Source organism: Leptidea sinapis, chromosome 22 (assembly GCF_905404315.1).
Source record: "Leptidea sinapis chromosome 22, ilLepSina1.1, whole genome shotgun sequence".
Lineage (NCBI taxonomy): Eukaryota > Metazoa > Arthropoda > Insecta > Lepidoptera > Pieridae > Leptidea > Leptidea sinapis.
The window spans coordinates 2743174-2766971 of record NC_066286.1 but is presented as its reverse complement, the minus strand read 5'-3'; the positions used below and the strand labels follow the sequence as shown (position 1 = coordinate 2766971).

The 23798-nt window shown below is 35.3% G+C and overlaps 2 protein-coding genes across 3 annotated transcripts in view; one reads left to right on the top strand and one right to left on the bottom strand.

Annotated features, from left to right (window-relative positions):
- LOC126970970 (inactive dipeptidyl peptidase 10) overlaps positions 1–23798 on the bottom strand; it is a 193052-nt gene that overhangs the window by 122119 nt on the left and 47135 nt on the right. The window lies entirely within an intron of this gene.
- LOC126970999 (trypsin-10-like) overlaps positions 1–23798 on the top strand; it is a 33305-nt gene that overhangs the window by 7496 nt on the left and 2011 nt on the right. The window contains exons 4-6 of the mRNA XM_050817169.1: positions 8489–8585; positions 10614–10775; positions 12563–12685. Of these exons, the coding sequence (XP_050673126.1) occupies positions 8489–8585; positions 10614–10775; positions 12563–12685 (382 nt within the window). The remainder of the gene's footprint in view (positions 1–8488; positions 8586–10613; positions 10776–12562; positions 12686–23798) is intronic.

The window sequence follows — 23798 nt, the reverse complement described above, 5'->3', positions numbered from 1 at the left end:
AAATAAAAAACCCTCCAAACTTTTGCATCTTTCAGCGTCCTTACTTAACTTTGGTAAGATGTTTCTTTGTTAGAACGTCGTAACTGTTAAAATTCACCATAAAATGTAATGATTCAAAGTATACACTTAGAATATAATAGCGTATAGATAATCTGACAGCCCGATAATATTTGACAAATTTTGATTTGTCCATGTGTGCTTTAGCTAGAGGTTCAGTATTCAATATAGTAGAGGCAAGGAAAATCAACTCTTAACGGAGGAAAGTTGCAAAAGTGTCCGGCTTATGCTGTAAACAACAGTTCAAAAAGCTTCCACTACGGCGCTGGTGTAGGCACAGGGTATAAAGTATGTTGAATGTAGCAACTGTAAACGAACTGAAGTATGCCGAGTTAACAAATTTAATATTATTCTCGACTAAAGTAGTTAATTATTGAAAATTTCAACAATTTACGATGTACAACATAATGTAGTAAATATAACCTTATAGAATTATTATAGGGAAACGCGCACCTAGAGTAATTAGTATTATTTTATATTTGGCGCTTCTTTTAAGATTTACCCTGATGCGACTGTAGCGCCACCCTAATTTAATGTATTTTGACGGACACTTTGTCTTATACACAGATGATTCTCCTTCCCACTACCGTCCATAGAATTCGAAATACTAAGGATTTATTGTCAAGCGTGGTTGACTTTTTACGACTTGACAATTGGTTACAGTAACAACAGACTTACCCACATGTTTTGAGTTTTCTTTAGCTAATTTCGCCAATATTTGTCCTTAAACAATTCAACACGTGTTTTGCCTCTTCACGAGGCATCCTCAGGAGATGTTGGCTCGCCACACTGGCACGAGTCTCACTTGAGTCTAATTAAGATTAACACTAAAGAAAACTCAAAACATTGGATAATTATGGATTTCCGCAAAGTAACGACTACTTCAATAAATTTTCTAATAATAAATTTGTTTACGTTTTCTGTCATGGTAAATTACGTATACAGAAACATACATACAAAAATTCAAATATTTTTATTCAAAATAGGATTCAAAATCACTTATTGAACGTCAAAAACAAACACCCATTCGAAATTCCCTCAGACCTGAGAAGAAGCGGGCAAGGGACTGAGCGAGCTTTTTTTTATAAAAAAATATGAGAAGAAAAAAGAGAAAGAGCCTGAGGGTGTTCGCTTCATTCCCAGGCTGTGGTATCATTAAGAAAATCGTTTATGCTATAGTAACGTTATATAAGTTTATCTTTGTTCCTCGTGTTAACATTATAAATGTCACAGATTCTAGCAAATTCCTCAATGTGCTTATGAACATATAGAACATTATCAAGAATATATTGAGAATGAACAGTCAAAATGTTTACTTCTGATTTTGTAGGACCTAGGTTCTAAATAGCGCGAATAGCCCTCTTCTGCAGCACAAAGTTGGTGGCAGCACAAAATAATAAACTTATAATTATAAAACTAAAAATCTCAAGTTTCAACTAGTTAAATACTTCACCAGCGTTCCAATTGCATTCAATTCGACTATAACTCAGATTTATTAGCTGCATAGTTAAATATGCAAAGTTAGTTATGAACTGAGTGTGAGTTGAACCCTGAACAATGGCGAGGTCAACTGGAAACTCGGTCTGGAGTGTTGCTTTAAACGCTGAGACAAACTCATCCTAGTAACCAAGTTATATTTTCCTTTTTATAACTACTTTAAAGGTAGATTTTCAATTAAACTTATATAATAATAATTTTATGTAAACCCATGCTTTAAATAATATATTATATATTTTAAAACAGTTAGCTTATTACCAACATTAAAACATCCAATGTCTTATAGTTATTTATGCAACTGTTGTGTAATAAGGGGTATTAAAACATGAATGTGGTACTATTATCACATGAGGCGAAGCCGGGTTGAACCCACATTCGTGTTTAAATATCCCTTATTACACAACAGTTGCATAAATAACTATGCTACTAAATCTTGCGCCAAATACGACAACGATATATTTAATACAATATACTTACTTAAACATACATATAAACATCCATGACTCGGAAACAAACATCCATATTCATCATATAAATGTTTGCACCTTTTGTTTATGGAATAGGAGGACAAACGACCGTACGGGTCACCTGGTGTTAAGTGATCACCGCCGCCCACATTCTCTTGCAACACCAGAGGAATCACAAGAGCGTTGCCGGCCTTTAAGGAAGGTGTACGCGCTTTTTTTGAAGGTACCCATGTCGTATCGTCCCGGAAACACCGCACAAGGAAGCTCATTCCACGTCTTTGTAGTACGTGAAAGAAAGCTCCTTGAAAACCGCACTGTGGAGGACCGCCACACATCCAGATGGTGGGGATGATATCCTAACTTGTAGCGTGTCGTGCGAAGAAGGAATTCGGCGGCAGGAATCAGGTTGAACAGCTCTTCGGAACACTCCCCGTGATAAATGCGGTAGAAGACACCCAATGAAGCGACGTCTCTACGCAACGCCAACGCACCTACCGGGATTCGAACCCGGGACCTCTAGCTTAATAGGTAGGGTCGCTAAATACACGGCTAATAGAGGTTGTTACTTATCTTTTGTTAAATTGAAGTGACTACTAATTTAGGCGTATTGGACATTGTTTTATTTCGATGGGAAAAAACCATTGAACTGGCGATACTGTTACTATTACTGACACCTCTTTATAAAGACTTGTACCTAGTTGAAGTTCAAGAACGAAAAAACTACGTTAAGCCAACAAAATAAACAAGTTATAAAATAGAACGTATTCCTTACAAGAATTTGATGGGAGTTTAACCTATTGGGTACCAGACAATATTTATGGTAAAATTATTTCATTATTTTAAAATTTCAATTAATACACAGGGCTTACAATAGTAAGCCCTGACGAATCACAAAAGCGTTTCTGATCTTATATAGCGTCAAATAAAGGTACAGAATATGAATTCGAAAATGGGGAAAAACATTTGGCAGAAGACAATAGATTTCTCCCATGAATGGTACCTACATAAAGCCATTAAAAAAATCTGTATTCCAATAGTTTTCTATTGGAATACAGATTTTTTTAATAATACAGATTTGTCGGGCTAATATTATTTTAGGCCTGGGATCTAATGACATATAATTAAAACCCAAAAGAAGAATAAGAGACGATCAGTGAATGTTATTAAAATAAATATGAATTTGAATCCAATAAAAATATTTTTCAATAAAATATAAAAACTTGTGCGTCCCGGGACACTCGACACAAGTGATAACTTAAGCTAATCTAAGTTGAACTATTTAATATTGAAATTGTTTAACTTGAGCAAAACTAGGGTTTTCTACTCAAATTTTATGTTTAATAATATGATAATATAAGGAAGGCTTATTTATTAATAAAAACTCTTATTTATTATAAAATATATTTTATTCTTTGTTACAATTCTTAAATATGTACATTAGAATTTTGTGTATGTACATTAACAATATCATTATTTAATCCTATAAGAGTAACAATTAGTTAGATTGAGAGAGAAGGAGCCTGCCTGCCGCTGCCGTATGCGTGAGAGAAAGGGAAGACAGACAGACAATATGACTATTGAACCAGATTTTAATCAAAATTTCTTTAATTTCTCGTACGAAATCCTGGCTGGTTTGTCTGTGCTTAACCTTAACTACAACGTATATATACTATTATTTAATTAATAACATTGATTAATAATTAAATAATATTCTGGTGTTGCTGATGTCCATGGGCTGTTGCCTCTAAACATCACACCACATGAGCCTTTGGCCCGTTTTTCCCTTCTCATATATCAAAAAATAAGCATTATTTATTAAAAAGATATTTTTTAAAATATGTATCTTTATATGTATATTGTATACAAAAATTATTTCGATACAGTTTTATCAAGCTAAAAACTTAAATCATCACCTTTTAACGAACCACAAATTCATAAGATTTAAAAACCCTTAGCTCTTTTAAACGTCCGTATCCATAACTCAGTTTTTATTTATGAATGCCGCTTTCCTGACCTTGTTCACGGTCACAAGTCTTTAGCTTTTAATCGAAAATATTACACGAGTCTTTCTTTGAAGCTGTTTATACTGAAGGTCAAGTACCTTGCAAATGCAAAAAAATACTGCCCCTTCTAGTATGTTCGCGGAATATCGGAAAGTTTTGCGTTTCTATTTTACAATCTGTACTATTCTATTCAATGTTATATAATTTGGTTAAGTGCACACGGTTTATTCTTCCGAAAATATCATGATTTTCACACGATTTTAAAATATAAGTTATATTAATAAACTATAAGTGACGACCCTCTGATTCCTCGCGTGCCAGCCTAGCGAAACTCTCTAAGAAAAAAGCAATTCAATCGATTGTATGAAACGTGCAGTCATTGATAGATGGACAGATGACGGCTTTAATCTTATAAAAAACGGGGATAGCCCAAATCCACTACGTTTTAAACAACTGTTCGCTTTCAAACTTAGCCGGATTATACTTCGTCGCCTATCGCGATACTTTATTCACTACTATTTCAAACTTATGTCAAATTCCTGCACATTTCATCCTTAACTAAATTACAATTTTTACTTAGACAGTCGCGCCTCTTATTACTTAGAATTTACATTCTCTTTTGTGCATACATGCCTGGTTAAGCACAACGAGTATGTAAATACTACGTAATAATTACTGCACGTTTCAAACAATCGAGTGAATCGCTTTTCGTGAATCTTAGAGAGTGTCGCTAGGTTGTTTAAGCATGTGAAATGATTCTGAAACACAGGATTACCTATAGTCCGGCAACGTACGTCAGTCTCTCGAGTTGCCATTCCCCGCAACCCCACCCGCTACCCGCTGACTTCTTAGTACCCCGTCCCCGCTACCGTCCGTCACCCCGTGGGACGGTCGCGCATGAAGTTGTCGCTTGTTCACATAGTTTTAAATAGCTTTTAAGCAAGGCTTTTGTATTTATTATTTTATTTTGTAGTTCAATAATTTTGGTTTAAATAAATTGAATTATTAGAACATAATTATTTCAAATTTCAATCATAAAAAACCGACATGTAGGTACGTAATTTCCCGAGAGTAAGTTTATATTTTTAAAGAATTTGGCAGGGCATCGGTTTCTATGCATTCAGGCAACTCAAGGACAATAATTTTTCTTAATTCAAAATTATTTTAATTGCTTGATTTATTTATTTAAGTACATGTGTATACTGAAAAATAAATAAACTATAAATTTAATTATTGTATAAATAGTATTTCCGCTGTAAAAAGCCAAATGTCATACAAAAAATTCTTTTGTCTAACTACCTTCCTGCATTTGGAGGTTATATAAAAGATAACCATAAACTAAGGAGGTCGAATAACATTTACACTAAATGGAAAAGTTTACTTATTGAGCAAATGTATTCAACAGTATTTATTTTATACATTAATATATTATTCACATTAAGGTCGGATCTATAATAAATAAGGTAAAACGCTCCGTTTTCTGACATATAGTTGAACCCACGTCACAACCGTTCCAATATTATGTAAGAAGGATAAATGTTTATTTAAAAAGGTCACAAAGTATAAGAAGTTTGTAATATTGTAGTTGGTAGTGGAAAGACAGCGGCTGTGACTGATCGTGTGTGTCACACAAATCTCTCCGAGGTAAGATGAATATATTGCTGAAAGTGTGGCTTAAGGGATAAGCTTTTTTCTAAGTCAAAGATAAATTATCTTTATTCAAAACGGTACTAATATTATAAAGCTGAAACGTTTTTAGGACTCACGACCTCAAAAGCTAAAACACAAGTTAAAAAAATTCGGAACCCTTATAGGATCACTATCTTATTCATTCGTCTGTCTGTCTGTCAAGATCCTTTATCTACTGAAAGCGAAGACATATCGAGTTGAAATTAAAACAATATAAATTATATAATCTCTTGAAGCTGTGAAACAAAAACTTCTAAATTAAGGTAAAGAAACTACTACCGATTATGCCGAAAGCAACGTTTATTTCGACATTCTCAAGGGAATCAATATTTATAGGGTATTTTCAGTTGCCCTAGAACTATGTAAGATAACTGTAATTATTATTCAATACATTTGTAATTATATCATAAAAAACGGTGGTCCAAATTTTTTTAATTTAGTTAACCGTGTCACATGGAGTATCGTATTAAAGGGCTTCATTGGCACAAGCTTAAACAGATTTTTATTTTTTTTTATTATATATATCGGCGCAAATACTACAACACGAATTGAAAACACGTGCACGTGCACCGAGCCTCATAAATACGGCCGCATTTGAAACACGTGGATTAGCACGTGCGCCGGTGTCCTATAAATACAGCCGAACGGTCGACACTTGGGTTAGTCGTGCTCGGGCTGTCGTACGGTACGGACCTCTCTGGGATGTCGTAACGCTGCCCGTTTAATAAACGAAAGTATTAAAATACTTACTCGTGTAGTTTTCTTTGGAAGAACCAATGAGTGATCTTCAGCAAGATAGCAATCGTGATGTCAACAGTAATGACGTCACACCTTTTAAAAACAATACAGAGGTTCTTTCCTCGTCATATATAAGTTTTCGATTTATGACGAACACTATTTTTTTATTAGTATAGGTAGGTAGATACCTAATAATATGTACGGAATCCACGGATACGCAAATAAATTTTATCCATTTTCGACAACATGCTCTGACAAACTAAAAACACAAGAGTTCCATTTCTAAAACACAAAAGATATTCTAATTGTTTTTTAATCTTATCAATATTCCAGCTTTACCAACCAGTATTTCTTTTTTATGGCTCCAACGCGTTCGCAGTATTTTTTAACGCCCCCGTATAATATCGGTAAATCTTATTGTTAATTTCTACAACTAATGTAAGTTGGGCTCCATTGATATAGTAGATATATCAATAACCAGATAGAACTAGGTTGGCTTCATAGACTGTCGATAAATCTTATTCATCAAAACAGCAGTAAGTAAAATAGATAAGCCATAAATCGTATTCCAACTCAAGCCTCCAACTTCGCCAACTATTGTGAAATTCTGATAAAGGTATTGTGTGCATTCACTTTGGATTATCTTAAAACCCTTGAAACTAGATGAACATTAATGATCGCTTCTGTAAGTTATTCACCGCAATGTTCTTTTGCAGGTGCTCTTCCATTGCTAATACGGTATCTATAATTCGTGTAGTAAAAGTCTGGTTGGCATTTGAAAAGGTGCTTTTATGTCAACCAATTTTATAATAATTCATTTCAATTTTCGTGAGTACACTTACTAGTGTAACTGGATCTACGGATCCAGGGGTAGATAATTGAACCCTGATCTAGTTCTAAGGTGAAAGTGTTTCTAAACTCAATAATTTTATCATCACCATCAGCCAAAATTAGTCCAATTATCCACTATTGGATTTAAGCCACGCCCAAAGTTCACCACACGACTAGTTCTGTGAATTACAGGAAAGTCCTGGTGAAATTCAAGCCTCCCAAGACTAAGGCAGGCTTTATTCCAAGCGTATGATACAGTGTGGACAACCTACACTATATCATACGCTACGTTGCTACGAGCTACGAAATCATTATAAATGCTGCGCGGGTTGAACAGACAGTTACAACGCAACTATCAACATCGAGCTACAAAATATAAATAAAATATTGTTTCTCTAGTAATTGGATCATTTTTTATCATTAAGACATATTGTCATTAACATGAGAAATCTCAAATGAACAATTTAAATGTTTAAAAAACAATGATTAGATAATTGCGTAGGTATACAATGCAATACAAGGGTGGTTAGAAATGTAAGCTTAAGTAAGACAAAACAATTCACTCAGGTTATTAAAATATTTCGTAATTATTGAGGATACCTTGAAGATATCGCTTTAAAAGAAGTTAATTTTTGGGCATTTTTTATTTCCGAGGGTAAGCCATTATAAAACTGAGGTTGCTCTATGCTAATATTCTTTTTTTCATGGCTAGTTTTAACGGCAGCTCAATTTGACTAGCTCTTCGTAGCACATCTCTTTTTAAATCCCTTTTTTAACTTACAAAATCCTATCTCAATGCATAATATGATAAGATATTTCGACAGTTTCCGAAACACAACAAGGCAATTTAAACTTAACTTGTTTTTAGTTTCTTTTTGATTACCGAAAGTGTTATATACTTAAAATAGAACACTATTTAAAGTATTAAAACTTTATACCACCTCGGAGGCAACTATTTACGGCGCTAAACTTCATAATGACAAATATGATAAATACTATCTCGACTCCTGTTAACCGCAGTCCCCCTGAAAACGTACTCTGAAAAGGTTACGAAACTTTGGGTTAGCTAATATAATAATATAAATGTAACTTTTACGCAAAAACTAATACAGTTCTATCACACGTTTTAATCCCGTTTAAAGTGTTTTATTTTAATTTAAATTGTTTTTTTTTGTTATAAAATATTGATCTTTATAATTGTTACAGGATCGTAATATCATCGTACGTGAGTCACAAGTATCTGGGTAATTACAGTTTACGAGTCGGCAGTAATTACAACAACAAAGCTGGGACAATCTTTCAGGTATATATTAAATTTCATTATTTTGAATTTGTGGTAAAGAAAACGTAATTTTTACTAATAACATAAATAGGATACATAATAGCTTTAATGGTAAATGTATACACTGTTATAATAAAGTCCCAGTGGCTGGGACTTCATTATAAAAGTTTTATTAAAAAATTCAGGCATTATTTATAAATAAATTTAAATGTTTTATTAAAAAATGGCTCTGTCGTAAATCCTACTACTCCACAGCTGAATATCTAAGTGATCGGACAGCCTGGGACTAGATTATGATTATTTTATGGTAATAGCAATTATAGTACAATATTGTATACCTAATTAAAAAGGGCGCAAAAAAAGAATTCTGGGAGAGTTTCTTGCACCTCTTCTTCTCTCTCAACGCGCCATTTCTTTCCGAAGCGGAAGTAGTATGTAGTATATTAGAAATGACATCAAAAATAATTTTAACAGTATAAAATACCGGACGGCGAGTCACACTCGCTCACCGAGGGTCTGTACATATTATTAGGTACCTACCTATACTTATAAAAATGGGACAAGTTTTTTTCTTTCTCCGTCATAAATCTATACATCATAAAAATAAGTTAAAATCTGTTTAAGCTTGTGTAAATTAAGCCCTTTCATGCAATACTTTTCATGACACGGTTAACACAAATTAAACTTGCATCATCACCATTATCATCAGCCGGAAGACGTCTACTGTTGGACAAATGCCTCCCCAAATTTTTCCACGACGATCGGTCCTGCGCTGCCCTCATCCAACGTATTCCGGCGATTTTGACCATATCGTGGGTGCATCTTGTGGGTATCCATTGATGAATGAATTATGAAGTTTGGCAAGTAACATCGTCTTATACTGCAAGTATAGGGATGAGTCTGAAAACTATATTTGTAATTAAATCATAAAATAAAGTATCTTTATGCAAGTTTATATCTTTTTATGCGGACAGATTGCCGTTGGGGCGGTAAAGTCATCGAATGGCGACCACGTACCAGAATACGCGGTGTTGGTAGGTTCGACGATCTGGTCAAGATCGCCGGAATACGTTGAATAAGGGCTGCGCAGGACTGCTCATTGTGGAATCCTATGGAAGGAGCCTTTTTCCAGCAGTGCATATCTTCCAGCTGATGATGATGATGATAACTTCAAGCTTAGCGCTATCTTTGATTTGGTATCTATAGTCATTATATCTGAGCTTATGCTAAGCAGCCCAATAGAAAATAGTTCGCATTTTATTACACTTAAGTAATTTTTTCGTAAGTAAAGTCTGAGCAAAGTCTAAGTACGTTCTATAGATCTCAGCGTAAGAATTAAATAAATCGATACATATATATATATATATATATATATATATATATATAAAATTATCACGTCACAATGTTAGTTGCCACACTCCTCCGAAACGGCTTGATCGATTTTTATGAAATTTTATATGTATATTTGGTAGGTCTGAGAATTGGTTGTAATCAATTTTTTATCTCAAATAACTTTTGCCGGGTCAGCTAGTATAACTTCAACCCGATACCTACGCGTTCCCGAGTCCCTTAACGGACAGAAGGGTTCATTTTTTTAGCTTTTGAGGTGCGGAACCCTAAAAACAATAATAAAAGGGATAGATACGAATTATTAAACGTTAATAAGTTATCAATTAGGCTTAAACTAAGCGGTTTTGAATCGTCACTATAAATATTTCTTTAAAAGTACTGAATCTTCCATAATATGTTCGGTAAAAGTAGAGCTCGCGAAAAGAACATACAAGAAACTCAACGGCCGGCTCGGAGTATTTTACAATGGCTGCAATATACATAACAAATTAGTTGGTAAGGTGCTGCATCCAATATATGAGTCATGTTTAAATAATATCAAGTATTTCATAGAATAGACTGTTGAAAGTTAAGTTAACGTATATTGGATATATCAACCTTTAGATTTTTATTGCTAGCCAAGGGACGTTTGATGCTAATAACTTTAGATACACTAAACAAATGAATGAAAAATGATTAATAAACAGATTATTGTTACAGATAAAACTACTCTTCAACAACTTTGATTTAAAAGTATCTGCTGTAAAACTAACCGCCCCACTATCGTTCAACGCGTTTGTACACTCCGTCAACCTACCGGCAGTAACTGATGATGTGTCTCTGGGAAGACTATCTACCATCATAGCTTGGACGCCAACTGGAGTGAGTATTTATTTCATTTCTTATAGATTTTTCTTTTATGACAATAAAGGACGAGACAAGCAGGATATTCAGCTGATGGTACAATACATTACCGCTCAGGATTCTTGAAAGACCCAAACATTCAGAGCGGCCCTACAATTGCGCTCGTCACCTTGAGACATAAGATGTTAAGTCTCATTTGCCCAGTAATTTCACTAGCTACGGCGCCCTTCAGACCGAGACACAATAAACCTTACACATTACTGCTTCACGGCAGAAATAGGCGCCATAGTGGTATACCATGGTACCCATAAACTAGCCGGCATCCTGTGAAAAGGAGCCTCCCACTGGTGTGTGGATTAATAACTATACTTAATAACTCTTGTTTTTACGTAATAATTTACATTTAGTTCTTTTTTACTTACTCGTGTAAGGCGTTGAGTTTTTGACGATTGAGTAGTTTTGTTGCATCACTTTACATAATTTATTGTACCTGAATTTTGATTTGTAAAAAGGTGCTGATGTAAATGTAGATTTCAGATTTAAAAGAGTGGCAATGAGTTTCTTGCCACTCCTTCTCATTCTTCCTCTCCTTCCGAAGTCGCGGTAAATATAAAAAGAAAAGAAAACTTTTGACATTCATAAGTTTCATTTCCTTGACCTACATGAAAAAGTGATTCTCATTTCCAACTTTAACAGTTTCCGTTGACCAGTGGGAGGCCCCTTTGCACAGGATGCCGGCTAGATTATGGGTACCACAACGGAGCCTATTTCTGCCGTGAAGCAGTAATGTGTAAACATTACTGTGTTTCGGCCTAAAGGGCGCGGTAGCTAGTGAAATTACTGGGCAAATGAGACTTAACATCTTATGTCTCAAGATGACGAGCGTAATTGTAGTGCCGCTCAGAATTTTTGGGTTTTTCAAGAATCCTGAACGGCACTGCATTGTAATGGGCAGGGCGTATCAATTACCATCAGCTGAACGTCCTGCTCCTCTCGTCCCTTATTTTCATAAAAAGTTCACCAGTAAAGAAAATAAAGGGCGCAATATATTCCATCATTTCAATAAAAAATCACACCGTTAAAAGCCATCATCCGAATTGTTTCTTATTATAAGGCACAGGCGACCAAGATATTTTCTGAGACATAAACTCCGTATTTTACTGACCTAATAAAATGTCAATATGAGCGTTGGATTGTAAAGGATCAGTTTGAGCAAAACCTTAGTATAATGACGAATCTGATATTTTATGAATAATTTATGAATGTTAAAGCATTTATCTTATCTGGAATCGTAATTTTTAAAAATGGCGACCTGTTTACTGTCGCCGGGTTTTTCGGAATTCGGAGTCCTATGAAGTTATTTAGCCAGATGAGTTAAGCGTGAGCAGGATGTTCAGCTGATGGTAATTGATACGCACTGCCCATTACAATGCAGTGCCGCTCAAGATTCTTGAAAAGACCCAAAAATTCTGAGCTGTTTTACAATTGCGCTCGTCACCTTGAGACATAAGATGTTGCGTCTCATTTGCCCAGTAATTTCACTAGCTACGGCGCCCTTCATACCGAAACAATAATGATTACTGCTCCACGGTAGAAATAGGCGCCGTTGTACTACCCATAATCTAGCCAGCATTATGTGCAAAGGAGCCTCCCACGAGTATATAATATGTCTATACTCGGCTCTAAAAATAACTCTAGTATTACAAACACTTGGGTCGCTGCAATTTTTTTATCGTAAATTTAGTTTTTTCTCAATTGTTTTTTTAAATGACTGACTAAATCTAACGATAATTTAAAATTTTCAGCATATACGTGTGGTGAACGCGCCTGTAATAGAAGCAACAATATGCGAACTGTCCACCAAACTTCTACCAGGGCACTACGTTTGTATTGGAGGTGTACAAGATCCTAATCGACACTTCTGCAGGGTAATTATGAATCATACATATATAACGCCTGTCTTTCAGAGGAATTGGCAGAGACTACGGACTTTGACACAGTTCTGACCAAAGTATTTTCTTTGACTAAAGCGAGTGTTACACATTTAAAATAAAACACTTTTAAAGGAAACATTTTAAGAGTTTAGCGCCATTTATTGCCTCGCAGGTGGTATTTGCTGTGAAAACCATCTGTCTACAGCAAATACCACCACCGAGGCAATAAATAGCGCTAAACTTCATAATGACAACTATGACAAATACTATCTTTGACTCATTTCATCTGCTCTTGCGCGCTTTGATCTTGAAACGTTAGGTTAACTTAAATAAAAAATGTAACTTATGTAATCTAATGAGTTACAATTAATTACGCATTTTAATCCTTTAAAAGTGTTTTATTTAAACGGTTTTGCACGTTGACTTAGAATATACGTATAGACCGGCGATGGGTGACCAATTTTGATTTGTCAATTTCTGCGATAACTTGAGGTTTCATATTCAAAATACTCACACGAGAGTGGATCAGGGATTGGAAATGAATACAAAGCTTAAAGGAACTAGTCATTAAGTGCGTTCACTTTTCTGAAGTTGTACTTCGCCGGTCTGCCGCTGTTACTCTTGTAAAAGGTACCTTCAACAGATCACACCGCAACTAACACTAGTTCATTTCTATCTTCTTCTTCTTCACCTGCACTGGATAACTTTCCACTTTTCACTATTTCTTCTTTTCCTTTTCACTTTCGAGTCTGAACTAGAACTGCCGTAGGCCACGCTTAGTACGGCTTATATATCCCCAGATCTGTTATATTTTCAAAATTATTCTCTTACATTCCATATTTAAATTTAAATTGTACTAAATTTCTTTTAACTATTTTTATCCTGCTTACACATATTCCATCCTTTTTTCTCTGTTCGATTTGAACCCGAACTTACTAGAAATTTCCTTAAAATTAAAAAACCTAAAACATTCCCTACACTGGTAGATGTATCGAACCCGGGTCTACAGCGTCTGAAGTAAACACTTTTCCACTGAGCTACGAGTATTGTTGACGGAGCTGTCGAAATTATATTTGCCTTAAAGTTTTGACAACTCTCGTCATGTACGTCGAAGCGTTGCTACGCGACAATACTAATAAGCTGATACCTAGCGTTTCTGACTGTTTACGACTTGTCAATCAGAATCGGTTTCAGTAATAATAGATTCTCTAACCATCTCTATGATTCTGACAGTCTTTTCTGGTTTCTACCACTAAAATCAAAAATTTAATACAAATTATCTTGTTCTTTCTACCTTTTCGAACATTTCCATCAATTTATAAATCTATTTACAAACATCCTCTCTTCATGACCAAACCTTCTCATCATTTTCTTCTCAATGACTGTCACTGCCTCTTCTCTTACTCCATATCTCTCTCTTATATCATTTTTTCTTAATCTGTATTTCAAATGAACACCACATATACTATCAATGCTCTCATTTCTAATATATTCTTATTTTATTCTCAAATAACTCGCATGTATTAACTTATATATTATCTTTCGATTATTGCCCATATTTTGAATATGCAATTGTCAATAAAACTGAAATTAAGTTAGTCTAAACCTGATATTTTTCTTAGATAATTAATAAGTTAAGAAAAAGTCTCTTACTGTTAGACAACCGATAAAAACAGGCCAGGAATATAGTTTAGTGTAGTATTTCATGAAAATGAGCGCAAAAAAGAGAATGCTGGGAGAGTTTCTTGCGCCGCTTCTTCTCTCTCAGAGCGCCATTTGTTTCCGAAGCGGTAGTAGTATCTAGTATATTACAAATTACATCAAAAATAATTCTAAACGTATCAATTTTAAGAAATTAAATGGCTTTTATGCTTTTTGTGCCTTTAAGTGTGCGTGACAAGCTACGTCTTACACTCGCGATTTGTATGACACTTTGTGTTAGTGTGCGTGAATTGCTTAAAATAGAGGTTAATTCTAAGCTCATTTTTTTCGATGTTTTGACAGCTGTCATAGTCTATCTAGACGTATAAATTATCTAAGATAGTTTTATCTAACTATAATGAAAAATTTTTTTCAAAATAGGATTCAAAATCACTTATTGAACGTCAGAAACTCAGACCTGAGAATAATGAGCGCAAGAAACTTAGCGGGCTTTTTTTATATAAATATATGGATTACAATGTGATATCGTACAATAAACATTTATAATTAAAGAGCCTGAGGATGTCCGCTTCATTCCCAGTCCGTGGTGTCACATTGTAACGGTTCATTATAATATTGGGCCCAATGAGGTATGGAAGATGGGCAGTCTCCTTTGCTTCACTAATTCAATCGTTACCCATCAAGGAAACAAGTCACGCTCCGACTGTAGCACGAACGATAAATATAAAGTTGAACACAAGTGTATTAAGCTGAAACAAATATTTCTTGGCAGATCTTTTATAGCGAGTGTATTAGTTTTCAAACTTGTACAAGCTTATAAAACTGTGCACTTTGTCTTAGAGATATCGTATAAGTTCACAACAGATACACACACGTTCAAACTTTGAAATAATTAATTGATGACCTAAAAATGTCAGATGTTATTTTATGAGAAAAAGTGACGAGACATGGAAGACGTTCACCCGGTAATAATAATAAAAAAACAAATAATCGTATACGTCATGGGACGCCCAACAGAAGGGATAACTTAACCTTATCTAAGTTTAAGTGTATTTAATATTGACATTGTTAAACTTGAGAAAAACTTAGGTTATTACTTAAATTTTATGTATATTTATATGATAATGTAAGAAAAGGTTATTTATTAATAAAATCTTTTATTCAAATAAAATTTGAAAATAACATTTTATGAACGACGGCGTTCCGAGCGAGTGCTCTTCCAACTAAGCTAACCGTTCGAGTGACGTATCGACTCTCAGGTTGTGGCTTCTATTCAAATATTTTATTGATTATAAAATATATTTTATTCCTAGTTACAATTCTTGAACATGTACATTATAATTTTGTGTCATGTACATTATTAGTATGAGTTTTTAATTCTATAAAAATAACAATTGGTTAGAGCGTTAGAGGAAGCCAGACAGACTGGCGCCGTAACGCGTTACGTTACGAAGCGGTTTACCCTCCCATCAGAAGTTATCACGTTAATAATTCAAATTCAAAATTTCTTTATTCAATAGGATCGGTTATAACTTTGACTTGTTAGGCTTGAATACTAATATCATTATCGCGACTCAGCTGTGAAGAAGTCACAAGAAACTCAGACACTAAATTTTTTCACTACCAAATCATATTTCAAGTACACTACCAAGCATTCTTAAGTCTTTTAGACTGTAATAGGCCTTAAGCGCTTATGCGGTTATTACACTTGACTGAATTTAGTCATCTAAATTCAGAAGCAAATTTAGAAATACATTAGAAGCTTCTGACCACACTGTCCTAAATTTAGTTACTGGATCAGTCACCACTTAAAGCGCGACGAATTCGGACGTATCGTATAAGTATGAGGATGGCTCCAGTGTTGTTCAGACAATTTTTTTTTTATGAAAATAAGGGACGAGACGAGCCGGACCTTCAGCTGACGGTAATTGATACGCCCTGACAATTACTATGCAGTACTGCTCAGTATTCTTGAAAGACCCAAAAATTCTGAGCGGCACTACACCTTGAGACATAAGTTGTTAAGTCTCATTTGCCCAGTAATTTCACTGGCTACGGTGCCTTTCAGACCGAAACACAGTAAGCATTACTGCTTCACGGCAGAAATAGGCGCCGTTGTGGTACACATAATCTAGCCGGCATCCTGTGCAAAAGAGCCTCCCACTGGTTAAAGAAAATGAAAATCATGTGTGAAAGTTAGCAAACATTACAAAGACAATAGGTGTTTTAGAACCAACAGACTTCAGAAATGATCTACGAATGGATTAAAGATTGCTTGACATAATATAATTAAATCTTGTGACACCGTTTATTCAAAAGAAAGATACTATCTCTACTAGATACTACTATACGAGACAGTGTTAGTGCAAAAGAAAAATTAGTCGTAACACTAAGATTTCTTGCAACAGGAAATTCATATCAAGTTTTAAATTTCATTTCCTTAATATCCCAAGACAAAAACTATCTCTGAAACTTGTTTATGCTATACTATTATTCGGCAACATAAAAATTAGATACTTCCTCCACGCACTAGCGACTGAAATCAGTAACTAAATGCGATTACACTTTCCTAAATGCGTTTCTAATTAGGCTTCTAAATGATTCAGTCATTCAGAAATCATCCTTACTTCTGAATTTAGGCAGATAGGTTGCTGAATGCGGTTATACATGTCTTAATTAAGGAACGACTGAATTTAGACGACTAAATTCAGTTAAATGTAATAATCAACTTACTTTGAAAATTTGATAACTATATTTAGAACAATTAATTTGGAAATTTTTTAGCGAGTATTGTAAAAACAGATACCTGTTTTCAAGTGCAGTTGCAAAAGTTATTGTATAATAGGTCTATTATAAATATTATTTGAAATTAATTTTACTTAAAATATACCATCCTATTTCATACCAAAAAACTAAACCAATAACAACCTCCAACGCATAAAATATTATCCAATAAACAAAGTCCCTTATCGTTAATCCATAAGCTCTGTGCTCGGGGCACCGAAGTCGAGTATGTTTTCGTTACATTCCGTAAATGAATAGCTAACATCCAAAATTTAATATTCAACCTTAGACGTGAGCGGATACGATGATTTTGGAAACAAAAACCAGAGCAAACATACTAAGATATAATGTTATAGTAATGAAGATGGAGTAAATATTAAAAATTTCTTATGTAGTAGACATAATCTCTTTATAGAAGCTTGTCACCGGTGTTTTTCGCTTCACCTAAACCAATGCATAATAATTTAGATTTTTGTATAAAAATAAGGGACGAGACGATCAAGACGTTCAGCTGATGGTAACGCCTTGCCCATTACAATGCCATGCCACTCAGGATTCTTGAAAAACCCAAAAATTCTGAGTGGCACTACAATTGCGCTCGTCACCTTGAGACATAAGATTTTAAGTCTCATTTGCCCAGTAATTTCACTGGCTACGGCGCCCTTCAGACCGAAACACAGTAATGTTTACACATTACTGCTACTCAGCAGAAATAGACGCCGTTGCGGTACCCATAATCTAGCCGGCATCCTGTGCAAAGGAGCCTCGCTCTAGAAATATAGAATATACAGAAATTCAAATTTCATAATCAAAATCAAATTTTGTATTAAACTAGCTGACCCAGCAAACGTTGTATTGCCAATATTAAAATCGCGATACAAAAGTAACTGTTGATCGTAGATGGGTGAAAATTTGAAGTTGTATGTATTTTTTAATAATGACTCATAATCAAACAAATTTAAAAAAAACTGTCAAAAAAATTTAAAAAAAAAATTCGTGTGGACCACCCTTAACATTTAGGGCAATGAAAAATAGATGTTGGTCGATTCTCAGACCTACTCAATATGCTCACAAAATTTCATGAGTATTGGTCAAGCCGTTTCGGAGGAGTACGGGAACGAACATTGTGACACGAGAATTTTATATATAAGATTTAAAAATTTTTTTGTTACATTATTACGAAATGTGTTGACGTTAAAATTATTACTATATTTATTTCGTTTTTCCCCTGATCTTGTATTGAAATAATGTCACAGGGGAACTGTCATAATGGAACTTTCAAGTTGGAAAAAACTTGAGAGATAGGATGGTTCTCAAGATGATCAAAATCGGTTCAGTAGCTTAGGAGTTCATCGCGGACAAACAACCTGACACGACATTTTATTTTTAGTTAAGTATCTGCAATTAGTTGCCATACTGTATTCAAATAAGTTCGGATAATTTTGTTTTTTAAAGTGCCACAGGCTAGAGCTTTACTGTTTATTCAAAGTATGTGGTTTCTTTTTAATATATTCATCACATCGGCATTCTCAAACAGTCCCGAGGCGAGTGTATTGGGGTGGTTGTTTAATATAATATGGAAATAAATTTCTCAAAAAACAATTATTTAGAAACATCCATAGGTCTTCATAATCATTCACACACCATTTTAAAGCTTATTTTTATATAGGATGGGGAAAAATGGCGAGAGGCTAACATCTAGTTGACACCATCTCATGTTAGTCTAATCGCCATGGAGATCCACAACATCAGGGGTCATGAAATGCGTTGCCGGCCTTTAAGCTTGAAACTGCAGCCGATAATTGAGTCGGCTATGCGAGACGAGAAGGTTCTCGAAAACCTCGCGGTTGTAAAATGCCAGAATTTAGAAATTATTGAAGGAATTTCGCATTTTGACTTAATTAATGTCCGGTGAAGACAGAAAGGGAGACCGAGTCGTAGATGGAGCGACTTTTTTTTAAAATGAAAATAAGGGACTAGACGTGCAGGACGTTCAGCTGATGATAATTGATACGCTCTGCCTCTGCCTATCACAATGCAGTGCCGCTCAGGATTATTGAAAAACCCAAAAATTCTGAGTGGCTCTACAATTGCGCTTGTCACCTTGAGACGTAAGATATTAAGTCTCATTTGCCCAGTAATTTCACTAGCGTCGGCGCCCTTCAGACCGAAACACAGTAATGTTTACACATTACTGCTGCACGGCAGAAATAGGCGCCGTTACCATAACTTAGCCGGCATCCTGTGCAAAGCAGCCTCCCACTGGTCGAAAGAAATAGGCAAAGACTAAATCGCGATTTAAAAGATGCTGTGGTATGAAATGGAGCTGATCGTGTCATGACCGAGAACACTGAAAGAGACTGGGGGAGGCCTATGTGAAAGCAAAACAATCCGATGTCTGCAAACTCAAACTCTCTTTTTAAAGATCGTTATTAAAGGCTATTATTATTATTATTATTAATGACCGGTGGTGGAATCTGGCTGCTGGTATCAACCTGAACAGCTCCTCTGTGCACTCCCCGTGATAAATGCGGTAGGAGATAAAGAGTATAACGCCAAAAAATCAAGCATATCGAATTTACTAGATCGTCGATGGTTAGAGCCGCACTTAGTTATGAGGGGTTCGATAGCAGAAGCTGGCACTAGGGGGCGCTAAGTACTCTATGAGGAAAAAACAGGCGAAGTCTAAAGATAGCGGTGTCCCGTTTTCACATAGAGATAAAATAAACTTAATTAAGTTTTTGTTTTCTTAATTTTATTTATCATCACGAACTCAACTCGTGTTAGCAATCCGGACAAACCTTCGTGATTTTTGGTTTACTGTTATATTATTAATGTAAATTTGTATGTTTCTAAATAAATATATATTGTATGGATTTATATATTTTACAAGCGATAAAAAATTAATTAAGTGCGCCAATTTTTTAAATAACACACACAAAAAGTACTAGGAGTGCATGAAACAACAGAAGTAAACGCTCGAGTAAAGCTCCTATTATCACTTTCGATCGATTGACCAGTCCTCCTAATTGATTAAAAGACAATGAAATAATAAATTATACACAAAATACTACCTTAAAAGTACTGATTAGGTATTACAAAATATCTAAATATTAAAAATTGGTTATGAAGTTTATAAACATATTTGTAATTTTTATAAAACGTAAACTACCATAAAAAGCAATAAAAACAATTGAATCGTATATTTCTCAATAGAAAATGATCTAGAATTTTATCGTTCTTATTTTAAACATGTCTTTGAAAATGGCCGTTTGAGATTGTATTGTTGGTAAAGAAAATAAAATTATTTATATGGCATCCAGTTGCATTATAGGAGAACTACTTAACAAAGCTGGGAAGAAATTGTTACTTACTTATTTAAGTAATTGTATGATAGTCATTATGTGGTATTTTTTTGAATATTTCTATGAATATCATAATATACCACTTTCGCAAAAAAAAAAAATATCGTGTGCAATTGTGTAGCAGGCATTACTATCGAGAGATCTATAAAGAAATATGAATCAATTCTAAATCTAATCTAAATAATAAATAAATTCTTTTATTTCAGGCTACAAGGCCCATAAAATAAATACCTTTTAGTCTAACATATTTATTTAACTTAAATCTACGTCACATTTTTGCGGCGATGTGAGGCGCGGGTTCGGTAGCCTCCGGCGGTCGGTGACGTCCACGATACTTGCGGAACACGACCCCCTTCGGCCACAGCTTCACATCCAGGAAGGTCGATATATATTCTGTCGGGACGCGAACAACAAAAGAGTTGAAGTCCACTGCGTGACGCGTCACCAACTTTTCGACTCCCAACCGGAACCTTGTCTTCTCCACCAAGTACTGAACAATGTCGGAGGCCTTGGTGGTGTGGTTTTCACCACACCACCAGAGACACACACACCACTCGAGAGACGTAGATATATGTCGCTGGGATTACGGGACGCAGGAGCTGGTTCTGTCCTATCGGTGCTGTGCCACACAGTCCTTGTCAGTCAGACCCTTCGACACAGTTCTACAAGCGGGTTCGTTGCGGGCGTGCCCGCTTCCACTTTGTTGTCCTGAGCACTGTCCCCTTTTGGGTTGCTGGCGGATGGCAGCAGCATAGTCAGGTTGAGGTGTTGACGTAACGACAGCCTCTATTGACCTACTTACAACAGTATTGTTCCGCAACGTCGCAACTTCAGCTTGCAGGTCCTTGATGGTGTTCTGAGATGCCTCTAATTTCAACAATACTTCTGCCAGGCCTGCCTTGAGGTTTGTGATGTCCTTCAGCAACCTGGTGACGTCGACATGGTCGAAGGTGACGGGCGGTAACTTGTTCAGGTTCCTTGCCATGAAAGTAATCTTATTAGGTTTTCCTTTTAAGGTACGCAGCCCTAAAAACACAAAATCTAGATTTGAGTTATAAACCGCACATTTGAAATAGTTGTTTCTTTGCTTAATTTTTTTAAACATTAATTGGGACTTACTTTAAGAATGAGTTCGGTTAGGGGTTATCAGATTTTTTAATCAAAAATTATAAACTACTAGCTTCTTATGGCGACTTCATTCGCGCTAAATTAGTATCGCTCTAAATCGGGAACTCTTAATAACTTCCGGACAGTATAACTCCATCTTAAGATTTATTTTATGAATAATAACAGCTATGAATATTTTCTCCGTATTCTCAAGGATACTAATTTTCGTATTTAAGTATCGATAATCCGAATAGATGTTTGTATGCTGGAGCACCTAGCACCCGGTGGGAAGCTGCTACAGAGTGAAAAATAAAAATGAATTGACTCCAGGATATTACAGAAATTAATAACCTGCAGCGCCACCAGGTGGGAAACTGCAGCAAAAAACATATTCTTGCCAATTTGTTTAATATTTTTGACGACTCATATAGCCCAGTGGTTAGTGACCCTGTCCACTATGCTAGAGGTCCCGGGTTCGAATCCTCGCAAACATTTATGTGATGAATATGGATATTTGTTTCTGAGTCATGGATGTTTATTTGTATTTATCTATGTCTAAGAGAACCAAAGTAATCGTCATAGCCGAAATGATTGCGAAACTGAAGTGGTAGTGGGCAGGGCACATAGTTCGACGGACAGAAGGCCGGTGGGGCAGAAAAGTCCTCGAATGGCGACGACGTACTGAAAGACGTAGTGTTGATAGGCCCCCCCAAAAAGAACCGGCGATCTAGTCAAGATGGTAGGAATACGTTAGATGAGGGCAGCGCAGGACCGATCGTCATGGAGATCTTTGGGGGAGGCCTTTGTCCAGTAGTGAGCGTCTTCGGGCTGATGGTGATGATGTATAAGTAACTACATCGCATTTAAAAACTTTATTCAAACAAAACAAATCTTATAACTATATTATTTACAATAATATGACTACATAAAATTAAAACTATCATAACGTGGAAGCGTACCAAGAATACTGGCAGCATTTCCGCGCTGGATAGCTAGGTTGATCCGTTGAACGAAATAGCTGCCAGCACTTGGGTTTCCAGTAGCCTTATTGAGGCACGAAGATAGTATTTGGAACATTCTCCGCGCCTCAGGGCCCCACGGGCCAATTGTCAAGAAACCAAACGGCACAAAGATGTATGAATCTACAATTAATAATAATAAGTAATATACAATTATCATTGTAAAAAAAAACTTTTCTTTAAATATAATATTTAACAGAAGATAAGCAAATTTGTTTTTTGCGTTTTGCCCGAACATACATACAGACAAAGTCTCATAAAAAAAATATATCTTCAGTTTTTACTTCGTTACATTTCATTATATAATTAATGTAATAGATATTAATGTATTAGATAATTAATGTATTACTCGTATTCTCAAGTCATGCAAAGCTTAATAATTACTTAAAGATAAGTAAAATTAATGGGAGGAATATGTAAATTAACTTGACTAAGCTCGTTTTAAGACAAAATTACATTATCCGCCATAATATCAGTTTTGTATTATAACGCATATTACAACCACATGTGTCTCGCATACTATTAAGATTATTTTTATATTACATTTGTTTTTATTTATTTTCAACACTTACGTCTAGCCTTATTCTATGGTTATTCCTAATACTCTAGTCACTAGAGTCTAGTGTAACATTCATGCTAAAAAAAAATTTAATGATTTAAAAACAACAAATAATCGACAATCAAGTCATCTCCGATCAGCTTGATAAAATAGATATAGAGATGTGGGTTCTCTCTGCATCTTCTACCGCATTTATCACGGGGAGTGCACAGAGGAGCTGTTCGGGTTGATTCCAGCGGCCAAATTCCAATACTTTTAAACGAAAAATGTAATTGTTCTCTACAAACAGACCAGAAACAAAAATACTCCATATGTGGTCTGACCGCTGTTTGGAGTGATAGAATAAGGGCCTGCTTGAAGTATTTCCTTACTTTGTGTATGACCCCAGTGTCTTCGAAGCCCATTTGGCTGTGCCTTCTAGGTGACGGTGGAATTGACAATGGCTCGATATTTGCAGACCTAATATTCTGATACTAGGCGAGGCATTAAGGGGAAAGTTGTGATCGGCAAGCGGTGATTCGCCAAATTGAGTTTTCTTGTAGTTAACGACCAAACTTTAGTATTCTGGGGGTAACATTGATCAAATCCTATTATCCAAATAGGCTTCGCTG